General features: G+C 37.5%; 1 protein-coding gene across 4 annotated transcripts; it reads left to right on the top strand.

Annotated features, from left to right (window-relative positions):
* Positions 1-705: 705 nt before the first annotated feature.
* On the top strand, positions 706-21,874 carry STXBP3 (syntaxin binding protein 3). Of its 4 annotated transcripts, none has more exons than XM_027666070.1 (19): positions 706-805; positions 3,703-3,752; positions 4,479-4,560; positions 5,977-6,053; positions 6,676-6,754; positions 8,131-8,231; positions 10,177-10,331; positions 11,265-11,355; positions 12,288-12,412; positions 13,848-13,952; positions 14,456-14,513; positions 14,732-14,797; positions 15,244-15,324; positions 15,965-16,103; positions 16,630-16,736; positions 17,177-17,275; positions 18,149-18,234; positions 18,626-18,774; positions 20,468-21,874. In XM_027666070.1, the coding sequence occupies exons 1-19, from the start codon at positions 763-765 to the stop codon at positions 20,557-20,559; spliced, it is 1,785 nt and encodes a 594-aa protein (XP_027521871.1). In that variant the 5' UTR covers positions 706-762; the 3' UTR covers positions 20,560-21,874. The 4 variants fall into 4 exon arrangements, with proteins under 4 accessions (XP_027521871.1, XP_027521874.1, XP_027521873.1 ...); XM_027666072.1 differs by having other exon boundaries at positions 754-809; XM_027666071.1 differs by lacking the exon at positions 706-805 and adding an exon at positions 2,508-2,512.
* The last annotated feature ends 139 nt before the right edge of the window (positions 21,875-22,013 follow it).

The following is a 22,013-nucleotide window of genomic DNA, read 5'->3' as shown; positions in this document are numbered from 1 at the left end:
ATCTGAGATTTGCTCTTCAGCTCATTACCTACTGTATTTTTGTCTACATACAAAGACCTTCTTTTCTGTTGGGAATGATGCCCTCGTGGTACTCCCCTTCGCATGGAACACTGCCATACCGACTGGGAACCACCTTTCCTCAGTATCTGCCGTTGTGGAAAGAGACATTTTCCTCATATTCTTTCGTATCTGTAACAGCTGCTGGTTCCCCTTTGACAACACGACTTTATGTCTTCAAACTGTAACTTCTGACAGATGATTGTAGGCGACAACAAACCGTATCGTTCTATGACCCGACAGTGTTTTCCTTGGCGGCTTTACACGAACGTCAGAAGGAACCCTGGGGCCGCTTTCATGAGGGAGCCCCGGTTTTCACCGCGAGGGGACCCGGGACCACGGCAAATTTCGCGGCGCTCCCTCGGCTCTGCGGTCTCCAGCTCCCTCCGCTGCTCCACACACAGCCCCAGGAGCCGCCGGGGGGGTCGGGAGCGGCCCCCGTGTCCCGGGTTCACCTGCTGACAGGTGAGCAGCAGGAGGCTCCTTCCTCAGGGGACGAGCCCTGGTTACCTAGCGCTTCCCCAAGGGCAATTACGGACGCCAATGTGGCAAAGGAAGGAGGCCCGGCCCCCTTGGGGCCGATCCCGGCCGGCAGGAGTCCGCCCCGCCCAAGAGCAGGCAGTGCCCTCCGCCGCCGCCCGGCTCCGCCCGCCGTCCCTGAAGAGGGAGGGGAAGGGAGTGCTGCCGGGAGGGATTGGCAGCAAGATGGCGCCGCCGGTGCGGGGGCTGAAGGGCGCTGTGTGGCAGAGTGAGTGAGTGCGGGAGGGAGTGCGGGGCTGCTGCCCGCGCCCCGGGCCGGGAGCGCCCCGGGGCCGCTCGGTGTGCGCGGGCCGGCTGCAAGCCGCCGCCGCTGGGGCGCCGCCGCGCGTATCTCGCCGTATGGGGTCGGGGGTACCCTGCCCGCCCGGGGTGGGTCCGGGGCCGCGGCCGGAGCCGCGCCGTTGTCGGAGCCGAGGAGGGCGAGCGGAGTCGGTCCCGGCCGGTCCTGCGGGGAGCCGAGTGTGCGGCGGGGGCTGTGGGTGGTGGCTTCTTCCCGGCTGCTACACCTGGTGACTCATCGCAGGGGTGGGAGGCGCTGCCCCGCCTTGCGGTGCCCGCGGTGACAGCGCCTGGATAGAGACGCTCGCGCCTTATTCCGAGATAAGGGTGAGCTCTGCCGGCTGTAGCCCGCCGGGCCGGCTCTTGGAGAGCTTAAACTGAAGCCACCTCTTCCAGGACTTCTCTGTTGCATCCGAACTGGCGGTTTTGGAGAGCGCTCCGGCCTCAGGAGGGGCTCTGGTGTGTGTCACGGAGCGGCACTGCCCGCTTTGTGTTCGGCTTCACGGTTTCAGTAGAAAAAGTTGAAGGTGTTCCCACGTAGTCTTACAAATGAACTGCAGATTTTTATCTCCATGTTTAGGAGCAGGTTCTACTGGTGTTTGTTACAGAAAAGGAAATTGCAACTGCTCCCTTCCCTGGTGGAGTAGAAGGGCTCATAGTATTTCAGGTAGTGTGAGACCTGTGAGAAAAAGCATTAGCAGCTACCTCACCCTGGGCTTAATTGTACTGAGGTTGTGACTCCATGAGCTGTTCAGCCAGCCTAGTGACTGTCACTGAAATGGGAAGGTCTTGCTGCTGTCTTCTTTCTGTTCCTCCTCTGGTTCCACCTGAAAGCTCTGATCTGGTTGCTTGTGTCACTGGAAGAGGATATAGAGAAAGAGGAAAGACTGTCTCTGATGTTCAGTCCTCAATTGCTGGCACCTATACCCTGCTTGTATGAATTAGATACCTTTGTTTACAACTTGACCTTTAGAAATCCTTACTTTTGCTGCTTTGCTTTTCCTATCTTGGTCTGTTAGGTTATGTGTGCCTTTGACTGTAAAGCCACTGTTTTGTCCTGAGATATTTTGTAGAAGACTTGGACATCTCAAGGAAGGAATGTGATCAAAGCATTATGGTGTTATCAGGGCCTGTAAGGACTTTTGAAAATGGTGTTGTCAGTGTGGACAAGACTGTGAGGAATGAAGATTAGAGTGATGGTAAAGCAATGTAAATAATAAAACATATTTTAGTTTAGTTGAGGTATCTCATGAAAAGAATGCTTTGTTAGATAATTAGTTACTCTTGTCTTTCCATTTCAACAACAATGAAAATTGATGAACTAAGTTTCATGCATAGTCTGGCACTCTGTTTATTGAAAGCCATAAACTGCTGCTTCTTAATGGGTCAGCAAACATGTTGGTGCTCTTTTTTTTAAGATTGATTTGTCTGAAAATAGTATGTCAGTGGTGTTGGTGGTTTATGTGGCAGTTTGTGTCAATGTGTGAATAGGTACAGAAGTACCTCTGGTGTGTGTACAAGGGGAGTTGTACCTGTGCTATGTCATGGTGCTGTTAAAAACCCCTTTATGCCATTGTGATAGTCCCTTCCGTTAGGTGCAGTTTTAGTCTGAATTGAAGCAGAAGTGTGTGGGAGAGTTAATTAACCCAGTTTGTTGTCAGCTCACAATTATGGGGGTAGGGGAAGCACCTGTATTTAGGAGACAGTAGTTCCTGTGGATAAAATCCTGACATTAACTATATACAGCTGCTCTCCGTGTCTATCTGTAAATAAAGTTTTTCCACAAGGAATTCTGTTCTAGGCTTGTATAATGGGTTCTAGCCTAGTCACAGATAGCTAGGTTAATTTTGGCACTTCTGCAACTTTATTTTTTGTAACAATTGTTTACAGTCCTTTCTTCAGGAAGCGTGTTATAAACGGGTCACTGACTTTGCCAAGGTGTGGCTTTCTTGTTTGTTTGTTTGTTTGTTTATTTTTTCACATAAGGATTTAGCAGTCTGTAGTTCCTGCGGCCTTGTGTATAGTTCTTATCTAGATCAGGAAGTAAAGGTAGAAGAAAAAATGCTTTTCTAGACTAATTCAAAGAAGACAAAAGTAGAAAAGGTACTCAGGATGTGTGATTGATATGAAATTTGTGAGAAGAAAATGAAAACTTGGACAAAAACGGAGTACTAATCATTCCTGGGCTTGTGATGGTTTTTGGTGTGTTCAGAATGCTTGCTGGAGAGCAGTGAGATGATTTTAAGAGCTTTTAAAGCAGTCTAGGTCAGTTATTTGGGTGAGGCAGCTGCAGGTTGAGTCCAAAACAAATTGTTGGAATGTTACACGGGCAAGTACACTGTGTTAGTACACTGATAGCTTGGAATAAAGTTACTTTTTATCATGGGAAAAAATGGACTTAAATTTTTTAATTACAGAAATGAGGTTCAAGGCAACTGAATTACGCATTTGTATGGTCTGGTTTATTTTATAGGCAAACAAAATACAGTCTTGTAGAAAAAATATATTTGAGCTTTTGGACAAGATTATTGGGCATTCAGCTTATTAAAAAGAACTCTGTGTAATGCTAAGGACTAATTAATTGGCAAGAATGTTCTCCAAAAATATGGAGGTTAATAAAATTTTCACGAGGCTAAAGATTGGTTATTACACCTTGTGTACAGACCTAGAAACAGGCAGGGGCAGTTTGTGGTCTAGAATTCTGTGGACATATTTATTATTCTTTTTAGGCCTCTATAAACATATGAATCTAAATGAGTGAATTATTTTTTTCTTTTTTTAGTAACAATTTGATTCCTCTAACTGAGAAATTGTTTCTTCTTACAGAGCTAAAATCAGCAGTGTTTGATGACTTCACGAAAGAGGAAGAATGGAAGGTACAGTTTTGTTATTTTTGTAAGAATGTTGTCATCGCTTGAACAAGAAATCTGTATCACTGAGTAGAGAACAAATAAATAAACTTAATGGCTGGTATTTTCACTTAAGATTGTTTTCTATCCAAGTGATGGATTTTGGGTTTGGTAACTGAACACCATATAATACATCTTGAGAAATCTAAAGCCTAGTATAGGGAGAACAAATGGTTAGTTGTCTCTTATTTTTTTTTTTAGTTTTTAAAAAAAATTAGGAACTGTTTTTGTTTATCTCCACTTTTCTTTTCAAAGGCTTATACTTTATTACTTTCATAAATTATATGGCACTCCAGTACGTGTGGATTCACCTGTTTGAGCTGCTTAAGCTATAAAACGGTTTTAGAATAAGTACAGGTATATTTAAGCAGGCCATTGTGTATATTAGCAGGAATTCAAAAGACTTGTGCCCAAGTGAAAGTTCCAAAGTATTTTTTAGGATGAGTTGGGGGGAAAAGCTACTTAGTTAAGATGAAGCTCATCTTTGGATATCCTGCATGTAGGGAGCTGCCTTCTAATGCTGCTGGAGACTAATTTTCTCCTGCAGTGTTGCTATATGCAGGTAACGAAAAGATATAGAGTAATGAAATAGATTTCAGCTTCAAATTTCCACAGCAAGTTAAGGCAATAACATGGGTTTGCTATAGCTGATTAACTTACCTAAATACTTGTGTGTTTTTTCAAAATGTTTAGATAATGCTTTTAGATGATTACACTACTAAATTACTGTCACTCTGCTGCAAAATGACTGATCTACTGGCAGAGGGTATCACAGGTAAGTGTAATTCTTATTAATGTACAGGTGGCAGTATCTTGGTAAGAAAAAGGGAAGGAGTGAAATGGATGATACCCTTCAAGAAAAATGTCTTTATTTGGTTGATGAAGACAAGTAGCTATGGGATATTAGACTAGTAGACTTTCTGGTTTGTACAGAAATTACCCAATTGTGATTTATTTTTTTTTTTTATGAAGAAATAAATGTTTCTTTGCCTAGAAGTTCAGATCCTTTTTTAAAATATTTTTTCTGTAAAGATTGCTGTAAGGGTTGGTTTGGTTGGTTTTCAGTGTTTTGTGCTTTTAAGATTTTTTTGTTTGGTTGGTGTGGTGGGTTTGGGTTTTTGGGGTTTTTTTGTATGTGATTTTTATTTTGGGAGAGGGGAGTGGGTGTTTGTTTGCTAATACCTGTTTTTGGGATTGAAATAAATGCACAAAATGTAAGTGATGTAGTTTTTAATTAGCTTTAGGTGTAGATTTTTAGAAATGCATTTGTAAGAGGGCATTGTTTAGACTTGGTTATTTTTTTTCACGAGTAGCAAGACTTTTCTTATTTCAATTATTCAGTATAAGATGATTATTCTGGAAGTATAATAGCAAAACTGTATCAATTTCCTTTTTTGGAGTGTGTTATAAATCAGAAGAGGTACTACTTATCCTTTGTGAGAAACTGTCAGTGAGCATGTATCCTCTTCATTAAGAAAAGCCTTTTATTTTTAGTGATTACACTGCTGAAAAGAGCCAGTTTTCATCATCCAGATGTCTGACATAACTTATCTTCCTCATTCATCCCACACAAAATTTCTGAGCCTCAAGAATCCCTCTGCATTGTCAAGCTAATGTACTGCAACACTATATATTAATGACTTTGTTAAACAGAGAAAAACAAGAATTGAGTGAAGCTGATTTGCTGAAAATATCGAATTTGTGCCTGCAATTATATTGAAACAGAGTAAGTGCCCAGGAAATAGGCAAACAAAGGACAGAAGAGGCTGTAGTCCAAAATGATGCCCTGCATAATTTTGCTCTCCCTCTCCTTCAGTGTGCTGGAAAAAGAACCATCTTGCCAAGGCAGTTCTCTTGCAAGACAGTTTGTACTGGCCCCCATAATGTGAGCATCTTTGCCTTGCCATATCCCTCTGTGTGAGGTTGAAACTCTGCTTGTGTAGAATACCCAGGAAAAATTTAGTCCTACAACTTTAGTTGTCACTAGGCTGAGAGTTGAAGAAGTCATGTGGTAACGTGATGCATTTAAAATAACCAAGGAAAAAAATCAGGGCTTTCTTGGCAGAAGGTATGTCCCTGCCTCTAATATTGTGGACAACTTGATTGCTGTTACTTTATTAACTCTCTACTGCCTTCCTTAAAGATGCATAATGCTCTTAATTATAAAAATGTAATATTTTTTGCTTTATAGTGGTGGAGAATGTATATAAAAACCGTGAGCCTGTCCCACACATGAAAGCAATATATTTAATAACTCCCACAAAAAAGGTTAGTATTTTAAAGGAAGTGTCACAAGATTTTTCAGACTGAAAAAACAATCATATTTTAACACGCTTATTTACTGTGTACAGCTATGCAGTACTTAACTTTTGCATTTTCTGTAATACTTCCCCGTGTGATGCTTCATTTCCCACAACAAAAAGAAAATGCTGTGCTACCAGAGTATGTTACAAACAAGTACCTTGTGGTCAATGGAGGCACTGTTTCATGGCTTAGCTATTGTAACCTCACTGAAAGAGATGTTGTATCACATAATGATGCAATAAATTGAAAAACAGAATCCAAAGTAACGGCTCTAATAAGATTTCTACTACTTCCTAAAAATTCTTGAGAGAATAAATCTCAACACTGTTATAGGTGGGAAATTTTGCAAGTACCCTGATTTGGGTGCTTCCTAAAGTGATCTTGGTGCATGACTGACCATCCATAACTGTTTGTTATTCTTGCTGTGGAATTAAAAATCTCAAGCTTAAGTGTTTTCTTGTATGTTGAACTTCAGTATTCCTAAGTGGGACTTGGTAATAGGGTGGGAGAAACTTTATCTGATATGTGAACAAAGGTAAAACACTGTCATGATGGTTTTTTTCCTTATTTTTTCTATCACCATAAGTCTGTAGATGGACTTATTGATGACTTCATCACTAAATCATGCAGCAGATACAAAGCAGCATATGTGTATTTCACTGACTGTAAGTAAGCTTTTGTGTTGTAGTTCGATAACTTTATATAGATAAATAAGTAAGCTTCTCACTTCTTTCTTATAATTGAGTACCTGAAAAGTTGAGGTCCTGTTTATTGTGAGAAGATTTGAGACTCAAGTCATTAACCATATATTTGGGCTGCCAGGTTGTGGTCACCATGCTGTGTTGCAGTAGTAATTTCTTTCACAATTACCAGTCTTGATTATTCTGCTCCTCAGCTTTTAACTTAGGATATGTAGTTTTATTTTTTAGTATTCCAGTCTTCACCTGTGTTGGAGAGTGTGGAGGAACACAATTCAAGTAAAACTACGTATTTCCACATAAACAAAATAAATATGCATGAGAGCTTTGTGCAAGAGCAGTGTTAGTAATTGGTTCTTTCAGGTAGTTCTTCAAACTTGTGAGCCAGCTTTTTCCCTTTGCCTGGAAGAAGGGGCCCACTTAGCCCTTGCATGCACAGCAGAGGCAATGAGTGTGAATGGGATTATTATGACTGCATGTTCCCTGCAGTCAGTCAGTGTGACTAAAACGGTCTGTAATGAAGGGAAAACAAAAAACCCAAGCGTGCTGCTGAAGGCAGGGCCTGAGTTGTGACTGTCTTTGTGGATGTCTGTGCATGGTGCATATCTGCTACTGTATGTTCTCAAAGCAGTTATCAAATTACTATCCAAAGCTCTTGGTTTCTTGGTTCATTTCACACTGAAGCAGCAATTACTGTTCTGGAAAAATACTATCTTGCTCTGTGTTCCTTGGTTGCAAGTGGCAAGCTTTCAGTTTGAATACTTGCCAAAACTTTTCCTGTTGAGATGAATAGTTCTTGAGTTAGAGAAATAGCTCTGTCACTTCCAAATCTGTGTAGTATTCGTTTTGTCCACATATTCCTTAAATTCAGTTTCTAGACTGGGATCCAGTGTAGCCTGGAAGCGTAGTGGAACACATTTGAGACCTATATTCAATTCTGTATTTCCGTGTTTTGCTGTTAGATATGTGCACATTATTTCTCCATTTAACTTTTTTTGTAGCTTGGGAAGGGTTTTTTCTCTCTTATATGAGAATAAATAGCAGAAAGTTTTGCTTTGATAAAATCAGCATCCTTCACAGCTGCAGACTGTTACTGAGTGTTCTACAACTTCGCTTGCACAAAGCTAGTAAAAATTGACCAGTGGTGTTTTTTGAACAACACAAAATATTGATTATATGTTCTCTCTCACTTTAGGAAGAGTAGGCAACTTTTTTTTGTGTTTTACAGTTAATTGGTTCTCAATTTAGAATTGTCTGTTCTGAATACTGTAAACTCATAAGTGAGTTGACAGCTGGAATATGCACAAATTATTTATACTTAGTCTTTTTTTTTTTCCCCCTAGTTTGTCCTGACAGCCTCTTCAATAAAATTAAATCTTCATGTGCAAAATCAATAAAGAAATGCAAGGAGATCAATATTTCCTTCTTCCCTTACGAGTCTCAGGTGAGTTAATCTTAATCTTAACAGCAAAAAACAGTCTGGAGGATTATTTTCAAGTGTTTCTGACCTTCTAGAAAACAATGAAATAGAATGTAGCTTTTGACTGACAAACTGTATGTGAGATGTTTTACCATTTTGGCACATTTCCAGTGCTTGTTTGTGCTTTTCAGATAAAACAAATGCTCTCATACTGAAAGGTTTACTCTGCACATGATCTGTTTGCCAGACTTAGTGTCAGTTGAGTAGGGAGGTTAAAGAAGGAATCTGTTCCCTAAGAAAAGGCAAGTATTCTGGTTTGTCTTCAGTAAACAGTAGAGTTTATGTTACTGCTTATTATTTTGGCAGACAAGGTAGGTTGGTGCATAGGAATAGGAGTAAGTAGGACCAACTACTTGGTGCAAATCAGGAAAGAACAACCAAATGGATTAAGAGAACTGCAGGGGAGGGGAACAAAATGAAAGCATTACAAAAACCAGGAAATAAAAACTCCCACAACCTGACAGAATTTTCAGTGAGAGGAGAACATGGAAATCCCTGTTTTCTCAATTAAAAATTTGAGACTAATGGAAACTAATGAGTGGTTTCAATGTGCAGCTGCACAGTGGGTGCTGTGTTGACAAATAATTTGTTGCTGATGCTCTTGATCAGACACAGAAGGCTGAAATGCACACTGATACTGATGCAGTGAAGTCTCCAAACCCTGTCCAGTACTGAGAGTTGTACAACTAACCATGAATGTTTCCCACATCAAACATTATGAGCAAGGGGGTCACAGCTCTTAATATACCAAGTGGCAGGTGAATATAGGAGAGGTTGCTGCTGGTTATGTGTCACTGTGATGCAGTTTCCTGGTTTGAAGACAGATACCTTTTTATTATAAAAGGGTTTTTATTTTTTAGGTTGAGAAGCCATCAGAGAATAATGAGCGTGGTGGCTTGTTTGTTTGCTTTCCAGTGAGGTTGATGCTCCCAAGTTTTGTTTCAAACTGTTTTGAGCAACTCTACCAAGGCTGCTCTTCAGAAATACTCTACCAAATAAGGCCTATGAAAATTTTGTGGTTGTGGTTCTCCAGAGGTCTCACTGTCAGAGTAGAAATTGTAACTAGTTTTCTGATGTTGAAAATAAGCAGCACTCCAGTTGACAACACTCTTGTTGTTTTTGGTGTAGTTTTGTATTCTAGATATTTTAGATTGTGAGAACATTTTAAATCCCTAGCAAAGGAGCAGTGTTAACTGGTTTACCTGCTTTCTGGGGTGCTAAGGGTGAATAATCAGAGTGAGCTCTGGGCGAAGTCCAGGTGATTATATACTCGAATGAAGCAAACATCTTTATCTGGATGGATGTTCTTCTTTGGCTCTGTAGTTACAGAGTCCATCTGAAGCTGGAGAAAATCCATCTACTGACAATGGGGTTGTTTCTGTGTTTGCATTCCATTTACCAAACTGTTGAAAAAACTTTTTTTTTCTCTGTAGTACTAAGCTTCTTTTATCAAGGTTTAATGCACTTAAAAAATTTCAATTATTGAAGGTAAAGTCCTCATCTAATAAGCAGATACAATACATAAAATTTTAATTTAAATTTAACCTCGATACGTTCTATAGTTATTCTGATATTGCATTGTGTGGCTTTGTACAAGACACTGGAGAGGATTTAGTTCTTCCTGATCTTTTTTCCTTCCTTCCATCTGAACAGGCAGTAAGAAATTTGAAAAATATAGTAGTTTACATAAGAGATGAGAGTAATAGGGAAAAAGAGTGTGAGAACAAGAAGCTGATGAGCTCAACAGGGCAGGGAAGGAGGAATGAAGTGTGGGATTAATTTTTTTTTAGTGGTATTATGTGTGACTTTCTCTTACAGCATTTAGTTTTAAATTATTAGCAAATTTTTTACCAGATATTTTAGATATGTGCAATTTAGGCCCTGTTTTCCTTGTTTGTGCTCTACCTAGGTATTTATTCTCAATGTCCCAGATGCATTCTACCGCTGTTACAGTCCCACTCTGGAAAAGACAAAGGATAAAGATGCTGTAATGCAAGTAATGGCTGAACAAATTGTTACCTTATGTGCCACACTAGATGAGAATCCAGGAGTACGATATAAAAGGTATATAAAGGAATATGATATAAAATCAGTATTTTACAGTGTAATTACTTTCACTTCTAGTGCTTATGCCATTGTTTGGTCATAGCTTGAGGCTGCAGCATAATTTGGTTTGTTGGTTTTTTGTTTTATTTTTGTAATTGTGGATTAATTGTTTTTAATCCGCAACTCTGAAATACGGAATGATAGGAATTTGTCAAGTGTAGGTAAAACAGTGAGTTATTTAGCTATGTACATTTGTAGAAGAGTACTTGCTAGACCCCATTTTGTTCCAAATGACTTGTTTCATGTTTGGTCAGTAGGATGACACTCTGTTATGCTGCATTCCTGTGTACCAGATGCATAATCCTGTAAGAGAACTGCTGCTGTTTGTAGATTTTCAGCTCCACTTGGTGCCAAGGAATTCATAAATTGCTGTGGCAGATAGGATCAGGATTTCTTGTAGTAGAGATATTGAGATGAATGCCTCCTTTGAGCTTTGAAAGGGAGTACAGATTAGTATCTTAGATCTCAAAGTACACATCTGAAATTGTGTTCAAGAACTTTGTTTTGTGGTGTAATGTGAAGTGGTGCCTTATTCTCTGCAAAGGTAACAAAGAAATAACTGCTTGACTGTTTCTTTTTCTTTTCTTTCTCTTTTTCTTTCTTCTTTCTTGTTTCCTGCCTCTGAGTGAGACTTTTAGGTGCTGGGCCATATGCCAGCTCATGTCAGTCTTTTGGCTGAAGCTGTTTCTGCTGTGTGAAATACCTGAAGCATTCAAAGAGTGGAATAGTAATGTAAAAGTGCAAATATATTGGAAAGACTTAGAATGGAGTTCAGAAACTGCTCGTGAAACCAGAGGATCAATCTAGGGAGTTCTTTCTGTCTTAAAGGTAGCATCTTAGTGTACTGATGAAGAAATTTAAGTTCTTTTTGCATGCTTCCTTTTTTCCCAGTGGACCATCTGATAGAGCCAGCAAACTTGCACAACTTGTTGAAAAAAATCTTGAAAACTACTACAGAACAGATGAGAAAAGCCAAATAAAGGTAGAAAGTGAACTAAAATGTTTGGTTCTTTTTTTATAAGTCTGGGGAAAAAGAATCATGTTCAAAATAGACTTTGACAATAGGTTCTACAAACCTAGATTTTATTTAATTATGAAGGCAACTAATTGCCATTTAGTTGTTTTTGTGTATGATAGCAACTCAGAGGTAGTAGCTGATACAGTAAATCTGTATGTAAGCTAAAAACTGATTTTACTTGAAAAATTAGCCCTGTGATGATATAGGGGATGATACAAACCTGAAGACAAGTGGGTAAATTTTGTTTTAATATCACCTTCCATAAGGCCATGTGTAGAGGGGACTTCCCTGCAGAATTAAAATGGCTCTCCTGAAGGGATTTATTGTCCACAAAGATACAGCTGTTGATGCAAATAATGGTTTTGATCTGTCCCTACAGATCAGGGCTGATTAGGGCAGCTGCTTTAACACAAAAGTATAGGCTAAATCATTCTGACTTGGTGACTTTCCACTCTGCTACAGAAATAAATGTACCTGCTGCTACTGCCACTTTATTAAATCCCAAAATGAAACTTCAGTTGAATGTTTGGAGATTTTTTTTTCCTGTGTTGCAGCACTGTATAGATAATGGACTCTGAAATATGAACAACACAGTTATCTATGAAAAGTCAGTGGGTGGCCTTTTTTTTTTTTCCTTTACACTTTTTGTTCATTAGATGAACAAAATTCAGGTTGCTGAGAACATTACTTTAAAATTAATATTTAAACCCATTGTATGTAATTTAAATGTTTGTTGCTAATAATGTTGATAAACACTTGGACCATACCTCAGGTTTTTTTCAGTTATTTTTTAAAACATATCTGCAGTACTCTAACCTTAATGTAAATAGATTTAGCATGCATTAACTTTGTATTGTATGTCTTAACTTCTTCATGTTTGTTTGATGGCTTTTTAGGCTAAAACCCACTCCCAACTAATAATAATTGATCGTGCCTTTGATCCAGTATCAACTGTACTTCATGAGCTCACGTTCCAGGCAATGGCGTATGACCTGCTACCAATTGAAAACGATACTTACAAGCAAGTACTTTTAAAAAGAAAACAAACCTAAACCCTTTACTCTTGATTATAAAATCTCTGGAGTTGTTTAGCATAATTGCACCATGACAGTATTAGCTCCTTGTATTACATAATGGTTGCTTCACTTACGACTCTTTCCTCTTGGATTTGTAACTTCGTTTTTTTAACTTCCTCACTTAGTTGAGATCAGGTAGGATCTAACTATCATTTTTGTTAAGTCTTGGGTCTAACAAATTGCATTTTTTTTTTAAAAACCAAGAACTTTGTCATAGTGCACAGTGAGATTCTGTAGATTTTCTGTCATATTCTCAACCTTTTTGACATAAGACAAATTAGACCAGTAATTGCATATTGAGAAAACTCTTGGTTATTTCTCAGCAATGCTCAATTTTATAGCTCCAGTCATTTAATTTGTGTAGTTGTTAAAATGTACATGTTTCTATTCTAAGTGCACATTTAAGTAAGTCATGTTCAGTTCACAAGCACTGTTTGGAACAGTGTGACAATGATTTGCATAAGTTACGTACTTTGCTGTCAGATTGTTCTGACGACAAGGATTTTGGTAGGACTTAGCTTTCCGATGACCCTCTACAGCAAATGAGACCTGATGGCCTCGTTGTTTGGTCAAGCAAACAGAAACGCCTGTCTTTGGAAGCACTGAGTGAATGTTTTAATAGAAAGTGTAGAGTTCTATGAATCTCAAACTCACCAGGTATGAAGATGTAGCAGAGTATGTTTTATAGGTAGCCATGATCTGAATTTCACAATTAATCCTGTGATTTTTTTTTTTTTTTTCCCCATTCTGCTTTCTGGCAACTGTGTGAGTTTCTGTAAATGTCAAAATATTGTGTAATCTGATTGCTGTCTTGCTTTGTAGGTTTATTGTGAGCTTTGTTTATAGTCAAGTAATAACTGCTCTGTAATGGTGTGAAGCATGTTCCTTTTTATATGTGAAGCAATTTGTCACGCTTAATCTATTTTGTTGGTGAATGAGACTTCATTTTCCTTCAGTTATGAAATGTCTTATGGTACACATGGAAAGGTGTACTTTGCAGTTGCAGTGTGTTGTTTGTGTAGTTTGCGTTTGAAACCAGAGGGAAGTTGACATTGAAAACTGAAGAGAAATGGAGGTGCATGTGAATGTGTGATTAAATCTCTAGTTACTGTTGGTTTAAAAGGATATCCAGAAACTATTACCCCAAAGAACTGTTCTAAAATTCATCTGCTTCTTCTTTGTTCAGAGATGTAATCTGTAAAATCCTTCTGTTAATTATATTTTTTGTCAGGCAATAGCTTGGCTTGTAAATTAAAACCTTTGTGTGTTACTGCTGTTACCATTCGTGTTGATTAAACTGTAACAAATAATACTGTCATAAGTAATGAGAATCAGGGGAAACCCAAAAACCAAATTACTGTCTGAATTTTCTCTTGGAAGGTACAAAACAGAAGGATCTGCTGGGAAGGAAAAGGAGGCAATTTTGGAGGAAGATGATGACCTCTGGGTGAAGATGCGGCACAAGCACATTGCAGATGTGATAGAGTATGTGAATGAATAACAAACCCAACTACTTGGTTTCTTTGAGAGGGAAGGTATTTGAGCTGTTTGGTAGGAGTACAGGTAGTAGTGAAGATGGTTTGTAATATAGACTTCATTCAGTTAATTAATGGATGCCAGCAAGAAACTGTGCTTCCAAAATACGTTATGTATCAAGGTATACAGTTATGCTAATGTTACTTACAGTTCTTGAGGAAAATGGAAATAAAGTAGTTTCCTGAGAAGTATTTTCAAATCTTTTGCATCTGAAGGGATTATTTCGTGTAAAGTACTAGCAAGCTGTTACATCAAATGACATTATGCAGATATCATAAGTTTAACTTCTATTTTTTTTGTGAAAAATTGCTCTCTTCCCTGAAGGAGACCTGTATTTGAAGTTTTTACTTTCATTCAGAAGTTCTTGTTGTACAGTTCCTTTAAGATTTTAAGAAAAGATTTAAGAACTTCTGTGCTGTTGCATTCAATAATTTTTCTTTTTTTTTTTTCAGAGAAATACCAAAACTTTTGAAAGAGATTTCATCAAAAAAAAAAGAAGCAGAAGGAAAAGTAAGTTGTTTAAGTTAAAGTATTGCAGTCTTTCCTGGTAATTCAGTTATTTTCAGCTGAAGAAATCCATTTAATTCATTGACCTTCTACAGAGATGGAGGCTTTTCTCAACTGGAATTTTTGAGGGTTGTGGGGGAAGCAAGGCTGCAACAAGAAGGGAAATAAGCATGTCAAATATTGGGAGGGCCAAATTTTCAACTTGTATCATTTCTTCACAGTTATCGCTCTCTGCTCTGTCCCAGTTGATGAAAAGGATGCCACAGTATCGTAAAGAGATCAGTAAGGTAAGGGGTCTTTTGTAATTACAACATCACAATAAATAATTCTGTGCACTTTAACTTTCTGTATTATTGAAATTGAGCTTTATTCTGTTGTTTTCCTATTGAGTGTGCTATATAGCTGTTCTCCAGTAGGTTCACCTACTGTAAAATTTGGAGAAGAAAACTTGTTTCCAGGTGTTTCATTTTACTAAGTAAAAAAATCATTATTTGTGTGCTTTGAGGATTTTGTGTCTTTTGAGGATAGCATTACTATTTAACATTTTAAAAGGTATTACTGGGGCTGGTCTCTAAGTGAAGGGTAAAACGTGGAAAATGCTTGATGGTTCTGAAGGATAGTTGAAGGATTGACTCTTATAACCAGTAAAAATGATTGGTATATTAAAAAAAGACAGTAAAGTTATGGCAGCTTGTGATTTTCTTTTTGTTTTTCCTTTCTTTCTGTCTTATAGCAAGTTGTTCATCTTAACATAGCAGAAGATTGCATGAGCAAGTTCAAATCTAACATAGAAAGGCTCTGTAAAACTGAACAGGTATGTTTAAAAAAACCAAAACCCAAGCAGCAACTATTGCAGATACAGATTTTTTGTTTGCAGGAATAGAGGCTTGCTCTAAGTGACAAAAATCTCATACCTTTTTTTTTTTTTGCCGTCAGTTTTTGAGGTACTAGTATTAATACTAAATGAGATGTACAAGGCTCTTAATCTCCCAATAATGGAGGTATTCTTAGAGTTTGGGTTTTTTTTTTCTTGAAATCTGGCTGATTTGTATAAAGATTGTCTTTGTTTTCTTTGTTCAAAACTCCTGTGAAGTTTCTGTAGTATTTTCTGCAGGTGGAAGCCTTTTTAAAATGTCTGGGAAAAGCACCTGTTAGGGTGAGGCATTACATTTTACTATTAATCTCAAGTAAAAAACTGTAAATTACGTTTCTGAGAATTATAGATATCAAGCAGTTTTAAATGTTTGAGTGTTATGCAGAATTATTATAATGCTGCAGCTATTGAAATAAATGTCAGATGTGTCATACTGACTTTAAATTGATGCGGCTTGATTGTTTGCTGAAATCTATGGTTTCATAAAAATGCATTTCAAAACACACAAAACAATGTTGCTTTTTTAACGACTACTCTCTAAAACCATTGTGTGTGGGCTTTTTATTTTTTATTAATTTAGGACTTGGCTCTTGGAACTGATGCAGAAGGTCAAAAAGTGAAAGACTCCATGAGGGTCCTCCTTCCAGTTCTGCTCAACAAAAGTCACGAGAGTTATGACAAAATCAGAGCTATTCTGCTATATATCTTTAGCACAAATGGTATGATAACTTGTCCTATTTTTTTCCTCAATACTATTAACTTGAACTCAAGTTTTAGGATAGATATTTTTAGTTAATATAAGTTAATATTGGAGTTGATGGCCAGGTTTGAAAGTAATCTTGTCCATCCTCCGTAGCTACACTCAAATTGGTAGCAAAGATATTACTGATAAGGAGTTAAGAGATGTAATTCAAGTGCAGATTTATACTCTGTTTGATCATCATTGCTGTTCTTGGATGTGTACAATAGTTTATTTTCTTGTTTTCACATTTTAAGTCAGTGGGGAAGAATTTGTAGTAGAAGAGGAGGAAATTAGCAGAATGCTGATATGAGGAATCTGCAGCAATATTGAGTTTTGGTCTCAAAAATGAACCATTAAACAAAATTTTATCTAAAATATAATATTATGTTAAACAGCGAAGCAAACAAAAAAATCTTGGACTAAATAACAGCCCAGGAAGTGTGAGACAAAATTGGTCTTACAGTCTTTTGGTAATCAAGTTGTCTGTTTTCCATATATTGAAGGAACTACCCAGGAGAACTTGGAGAAGCTGATCCAGAATGTGCACATAGAAAGTGATAGTGATATGATAAGAAATTGGAAGTACCTTGATGTTCCTGTTATCTCTTCAGTAAGAATGTATTTATTTATTTTCTAAGTTCCTACCACCCAAGCACTTGTCTACAGCTCTTTCAGCAACTCCTAGTAGTATTATCCAGGTCTGTTTTTGGAAACAGGCAATTACTAGGAATTCTTAAGTGCTAAATCCTTTGAAAATTATTCATGTTAATTGTTTAAACTAAGGTACCTGTAATGTTCCCTCTACAATCATCAGATGGTGACTTGACCTAGCTGGTTTTGGAAAGTGCCAACTTACTCAGTTCCTTGTCTCTGAAGTTAGTATTTCTAGTGTACACTGAATTCTGTAGGTATTAATTGTTGTTCTTTGTCATTGTTATTATTTCTTAAAATTTTCCTACTGATGCCCCCTCCTTCCACTACTGACTGTGAATAATTTTTAAAAGTCCAAATACATGATATAATGCAACCATGTTTTGAAAATCTTTTCAGTTTGCTGTTCAGCAGCATAAATACCCAAGAAGGGACCGTTCTTCAGAAGAAACCTTTCAACTTTCTAGGTGGACACCTGTTATCAAAGATGTTATGGAGGTAAATTTGACCAACTAATTAATTCATGGGTCAAGTGCAGAAATTTACTTGAGTGAGCAGTTACAACCACTCCATACTATTATGAGTTGTCAAATACATCTGGTGAAAAAGTGATCTTTTTTTAGTCTGTCAGTAATACAGAACATTAGACTGCTGTGTGTTAGTAATGCTCTTTATTAGAGGTCATTTTAAAGGTGAAGCAAATGAAAGCGAAAGCAAGAAGTCTTTTAGAACAGCTTGTCCTGTGATTGGCAGTGTTTAGTGTAATTTAAAGATTTGCTTTGGGTTTTTTTTTTTTCCTCCAGTGGATTTTTAAACTACAATTCAAATCCAAACTGTAATGTGGTAGAGACTGGAAGATGTTTCTTGCCGGAAATGTAGTTCCTTTATTCTTAAACCTCTTCCTAAGCATCAATTAGTGACTGATGTCAGACCAGGTAGTGAGTTCACTGGACCTGTAATCTGACCCAGTGCTGTAATTCATAGATTTTGGTGGCTTTCACATGCTCATTTGTATTTTTAGTGGACCCTGACTTCTCTCATACGCTGCTGTAGAGAAATTAAATGCTGTAGGGTTGTTACAGATGAAAAGCTGCTTGTGAAATCTGAACAGTTAAATCAATATTGTGTTTATAAAAAAGCACATGTTCTCCCAATTCCTTGTGATACACAAAAGACTTAGAATACATTTTAGCATTATGTGGTCTAGCACTTTGTTGCATAGGACTGTTGTTCATGAGATGCAACTTGCAATTGGTTATTCTAAGCCGCATGTCTTGGCATTAAATTCCAGCTAGGCATCCTTACTGAAAGCTGAAACTTGGTGGGTTTTAGATCTACAAGGCTAAAGTGTGTCTTTATTTTGCCCTTCAGGATGCTATAGAAAACAAACTAGATTCAAAAGACTGGCCTTATTCTTCCCGGTGTCCTCCCACCTGGAATGGTTCAGGAGCAGTAAGGTAGATAATTTTATTTCCTGAAAAATAGTTTACCCCTTTCTCAGTATTTTTGTCATATACATTCTAAAGAGTTATGGAAGTGTGCTTACTAAATGGTAAAATAATGTATATAAGGTAATGCTAAAATCTCAAGCCTATATTTTTATTTAATCTAAAACATACTGAACTTGGTTGTTATTTTAATAATTCTTCTTAGTCGTATACACCTTTACTTGGAGTACCTCCCTTTTGATAATTGATAAATTATCAATTTATCTAACCACTTTTGCTGAAATTACAATCAAACCATGAACTGCATGACAGGAATTACCTGCCTGTTAAGTATATATAATTTCAACCAAAAATGAATCAGTAAAGCTGGATAAATGTCATCTTCTGAAATCTTTTGCAGTGCACGCCAGAAACCTAAGGGTAGTTCCAGAGAGGAGCGGAAGAGCAGTGCAAGGCTGATTATATTTGTGATTGGGGGAGTCACATATTCTGAGATGCGCTGTGCTTATGAGGTTTCTGAAGCCTACAAGTCCTGTGAAGTTGTTATTGGTAAGCTTGCCTTGGGAGAAGGGTGGTGTGTGCACTGTACTACATGTGCTTCTGGAAATTGTAAGGATCATCATTAGGATTGTTTTTCATACATGCCCGATGTTGGTTCAGTACACTAATATTATAGCCAGTGTATTGCTTAAAACTATGCACTTAGAAGCATCTTTTCATTTTGATCACACTGCTTGGTGTTTAGAGGGTTTTTTTTTGCAACAGGGTGTTAAGGACAAAAAAGTAATTATGCTCTACAGAAGAAACATCATGAATTATGTCAGAGAAATATGTTGAAGTATAGCCTAAAGGATTGAAACATACCTCTATTTCCTTGCATTACAGCTTCCTCACAACTTTTGCACCTGCCTGTGCTTTGCCTTTAGTGCCACTTGCTACTCCTGTTGCTTTTGGAAGTAGTAAGATACATGAAAACAGAGCTCTAAATACAGAACCTTACCAGAGACCTGTATCCATCTGCAGGGGCAGCTGATATTTGGGTGCAGGGTCATCTAAAGCATTTTAAATTGCTTGAAATGTCTGTCTGGCAGTTAAATTTGATCTTGAGTTTTGGAAAGGCTTGAATTTATCTACCATGATTTTAAATAAATTGTTTCCTAAAACAATGACAAGCCTCATTCTGAGATCTAGAGTCTGTTACCTCTAAATAGTCAGGGGTGTTGTAGGTGTGTTTGTGTGTGTGGTTGGTTTTTCTGGTTAATTTTTTCTTTGCTGGTTTCATTGATGGTGGTTGAGGTAGGTCTAATGCTGGTTCTAGTTGCAATAGAAAGACCAGGATAACAGAAATGTAGATTAACCAGACTGTTTCTTCATCTGAGACTTGTTTACAAAACCATGGTTAGTGGTCACTCTTTCACTGTGGTATCTAGCACTAACCACAGCACCATCTTCCTTTTTTGTTTAGAGATGATTCCTGTAGTTTTGTTTGTAATCCCAGTTTTTGAGGGAAGATGAAATTTGCCAGATTTCCATGTGGCTTACCGCAGGATTAAAATTGTGCTGCATTTGTGATTCAGAACTCAAGGAATACTAGCCCACTCAGAGTGACACTGCTAAAACCAAAATTTCCAGACAGCTATAATCTTCAACAGTTAAGCATTGCCTTTAGAACTGTAGGGTGACCCTTCATGGCAGAAATTATAATTACTCTCTATGAGAATAAGAGAGTTGTGCACTCCTGAAGAATACTAAGGATTTTCTTTGCTGCTCAAGACTTGGAATTTGCTGTAAATTTTTCACAGAAATGTTAGTCAGTAAAAGCCAATTTTTGGTAACTGATATTTCTGTGGAAAACTACTGTTTGTGATGACCTTTAATCTGGGTAGTTTGTTGATTCTAGGATAAAGCCTGTGATTCACTGGGCAGATTTCTTGCAGGCTGGGACAGCTGTACACAGCATAAGTGGCCCAGGTTCAAGCCACAGAGCAGAGCAGGACTTGAAACTTTTATTCCAAGTACGAGTCCTGATCTGGATGTGTGTGTGGGAGAGGGACATTTCCTACCTAATGCTAACACTTCCATTTATAGGATGGTGTTTTATATGAACACGCTTTGAACTGCTGTACTTGTCAGTTTTGCAGGTACAGTAAAAACATGCCAGCATGTCACTGATGTTTTAAAGAGGGAATGTCTGACAGTCAGAATTTGACTGACACAGTTAATACTTATATTCTTTTGTCAGGTTCTACTCATATTTTGACACCTAAAAGACTACTGGATGAAGTGAAGAGCCTTACTAAACCCAAGGATATGGTCTCCATTAAGGATGAATAGATACGGTGATGTTTATGGTGCATTACAAAGACAAACAGTATGTACATACTCTAATGGAACTGACTTTTCCAAACACTGCACTATGATATTACAGGGTTCTGACTAATGGAAAATCATGTTATAATTTAAATTTGCTGCTTTTTGGGAAGTAGAAGGTAGAGAGAGGAAAAACTAAACACATGTGTTTCTTAGGTTGTATTTAATATTATAAGTGCTTTTTCAAAAGGGCATGTTTGTTCCTAAGAAATTATGCTAAAAGTTATTGTGACTATATATAAACTGGAATTGTCTTTGAGAACTGTGAAACCTTTATGTAATAGAATTTATTTCTAAAAATTACTGAATTAAAAAGGGCCTAGGCCCTTGGGTAAGGGCTTCAGGAGAAAATTTGTATATATGGGTTTATGGTAAAAATGTTTCATACAAATGCAATGTCTTAAAGTGTAATATTTTCTGTAAAAGTAACTCACTGAAAATTCTTTAAATATGTTTAATTGTGAAAAATCTAAAGGCTTTTTTAGATGGTGCTGGGTAAGGGAGATAGTTAATCACAGAACTATTAAGCAGTTCTAATCACAATAAATAACTGAAGAAATGCTGTCAACTGTGCACTGAAGTACACTTTATATTTAAGTATATACAGGGATTATTAATGAAGCTTTTTAAAAAAATTATTTCTTAGCAATTCCTTATGGTTGTGTCTACATAGTGCATCTGTTAGAAGTTGAATTGCCTGTGATACAGAAATTCCAAAACTATAAGCATGTCTTCTTGAGGAGGTGGAGGCAGGGGAAAAGGAGAAGAAAAGAAGGGAAGCAGCTGAATCTTTCAGATGGCTTGGTAATTTAAAAAAGAAAAGCTAAAAGAAAACCAAATGATAAAACCTGATATATTCAAGAGAATTTACTCTTCTGTCTGCTTTGTTATGTACTAAGAAAGAAATACTTAAATTTGCATTGAAGTGAATAATCTAAAATGTATGAATTCTGTAACACTGGTAATGTTTAGATGTGTCTTTAAAAATTACATAATTAAAATCACTAAACTTTTGAAGGGATGTTGTATTTATGTGCCTTGAAATGTTAGTTTATTGTATGTAGAAGCTGAGAGAAATGTCGTAATGAAACATAATAGATTACTCATGGTTTTTTATTTACATTTTTCCTAGCCATAAAGGAATTAATTTCTTGTTTTGCATAAAGGTGGATTTGTTTCTTTTCTCTTTATTTTGCTCTAAGGTTAACTAGCAGGTTAAGAGAATATTTTTGCTGGCTAAGATCATTCGGAGTTAATTAGGTGGAAAAAGGTTAAGTTCCCCCCCACACACGTTAGAGAATGGAAGATGAGAAGGTTACATTTTAAGATGTTGCAGGACATGTAGCATGGTGAGAATAAGTGGCTCTATCTTTCAAATGCAACTGAATGAGTTAGGAATTGAATGTATTCTGACTTTT

Source organism: Corapipo altera, unplaced genomic scaffold, assembly GCF_003945725.1.
Source record: "Corapipo altera isolate COAL_440 unplaced genomic scaffold, ASM394572v1 119, whole genome shotgun sequence".
Lineage (NCBI taxonomy): Eukaryota > Metazoa > Chordata > Aves > Passeriformes > Pipridae > Corapipo > Corapipo altera.
Note: the sequence above shows the minus strand (reverse complement) of the source record. Positions and strands in the feature narration are given on the sequence as shown.

Coding starts and splice junctions, on each gene's coding strand:
- STXBP3 (XM_027666070.1), top strand. CDS start 763: ATGGCGCCGCCGGTGCGGGGGCTGAAGGGCGCTGTGTGGCAGA. Junction 6,054..6,675: donor TAATAACTCCCACAAAAAAG/GTTAGTATTTTA, acceptor TATCACCATAAG/TCTGTAGATGGACTTATTGA. Junction 17,276..18,148: donor TTATCAAAGATGTTATGGAG/GTAAATTTGACC, acceptor TTTGCCCTTCAG/GATGCTATAGAAAACAAACT.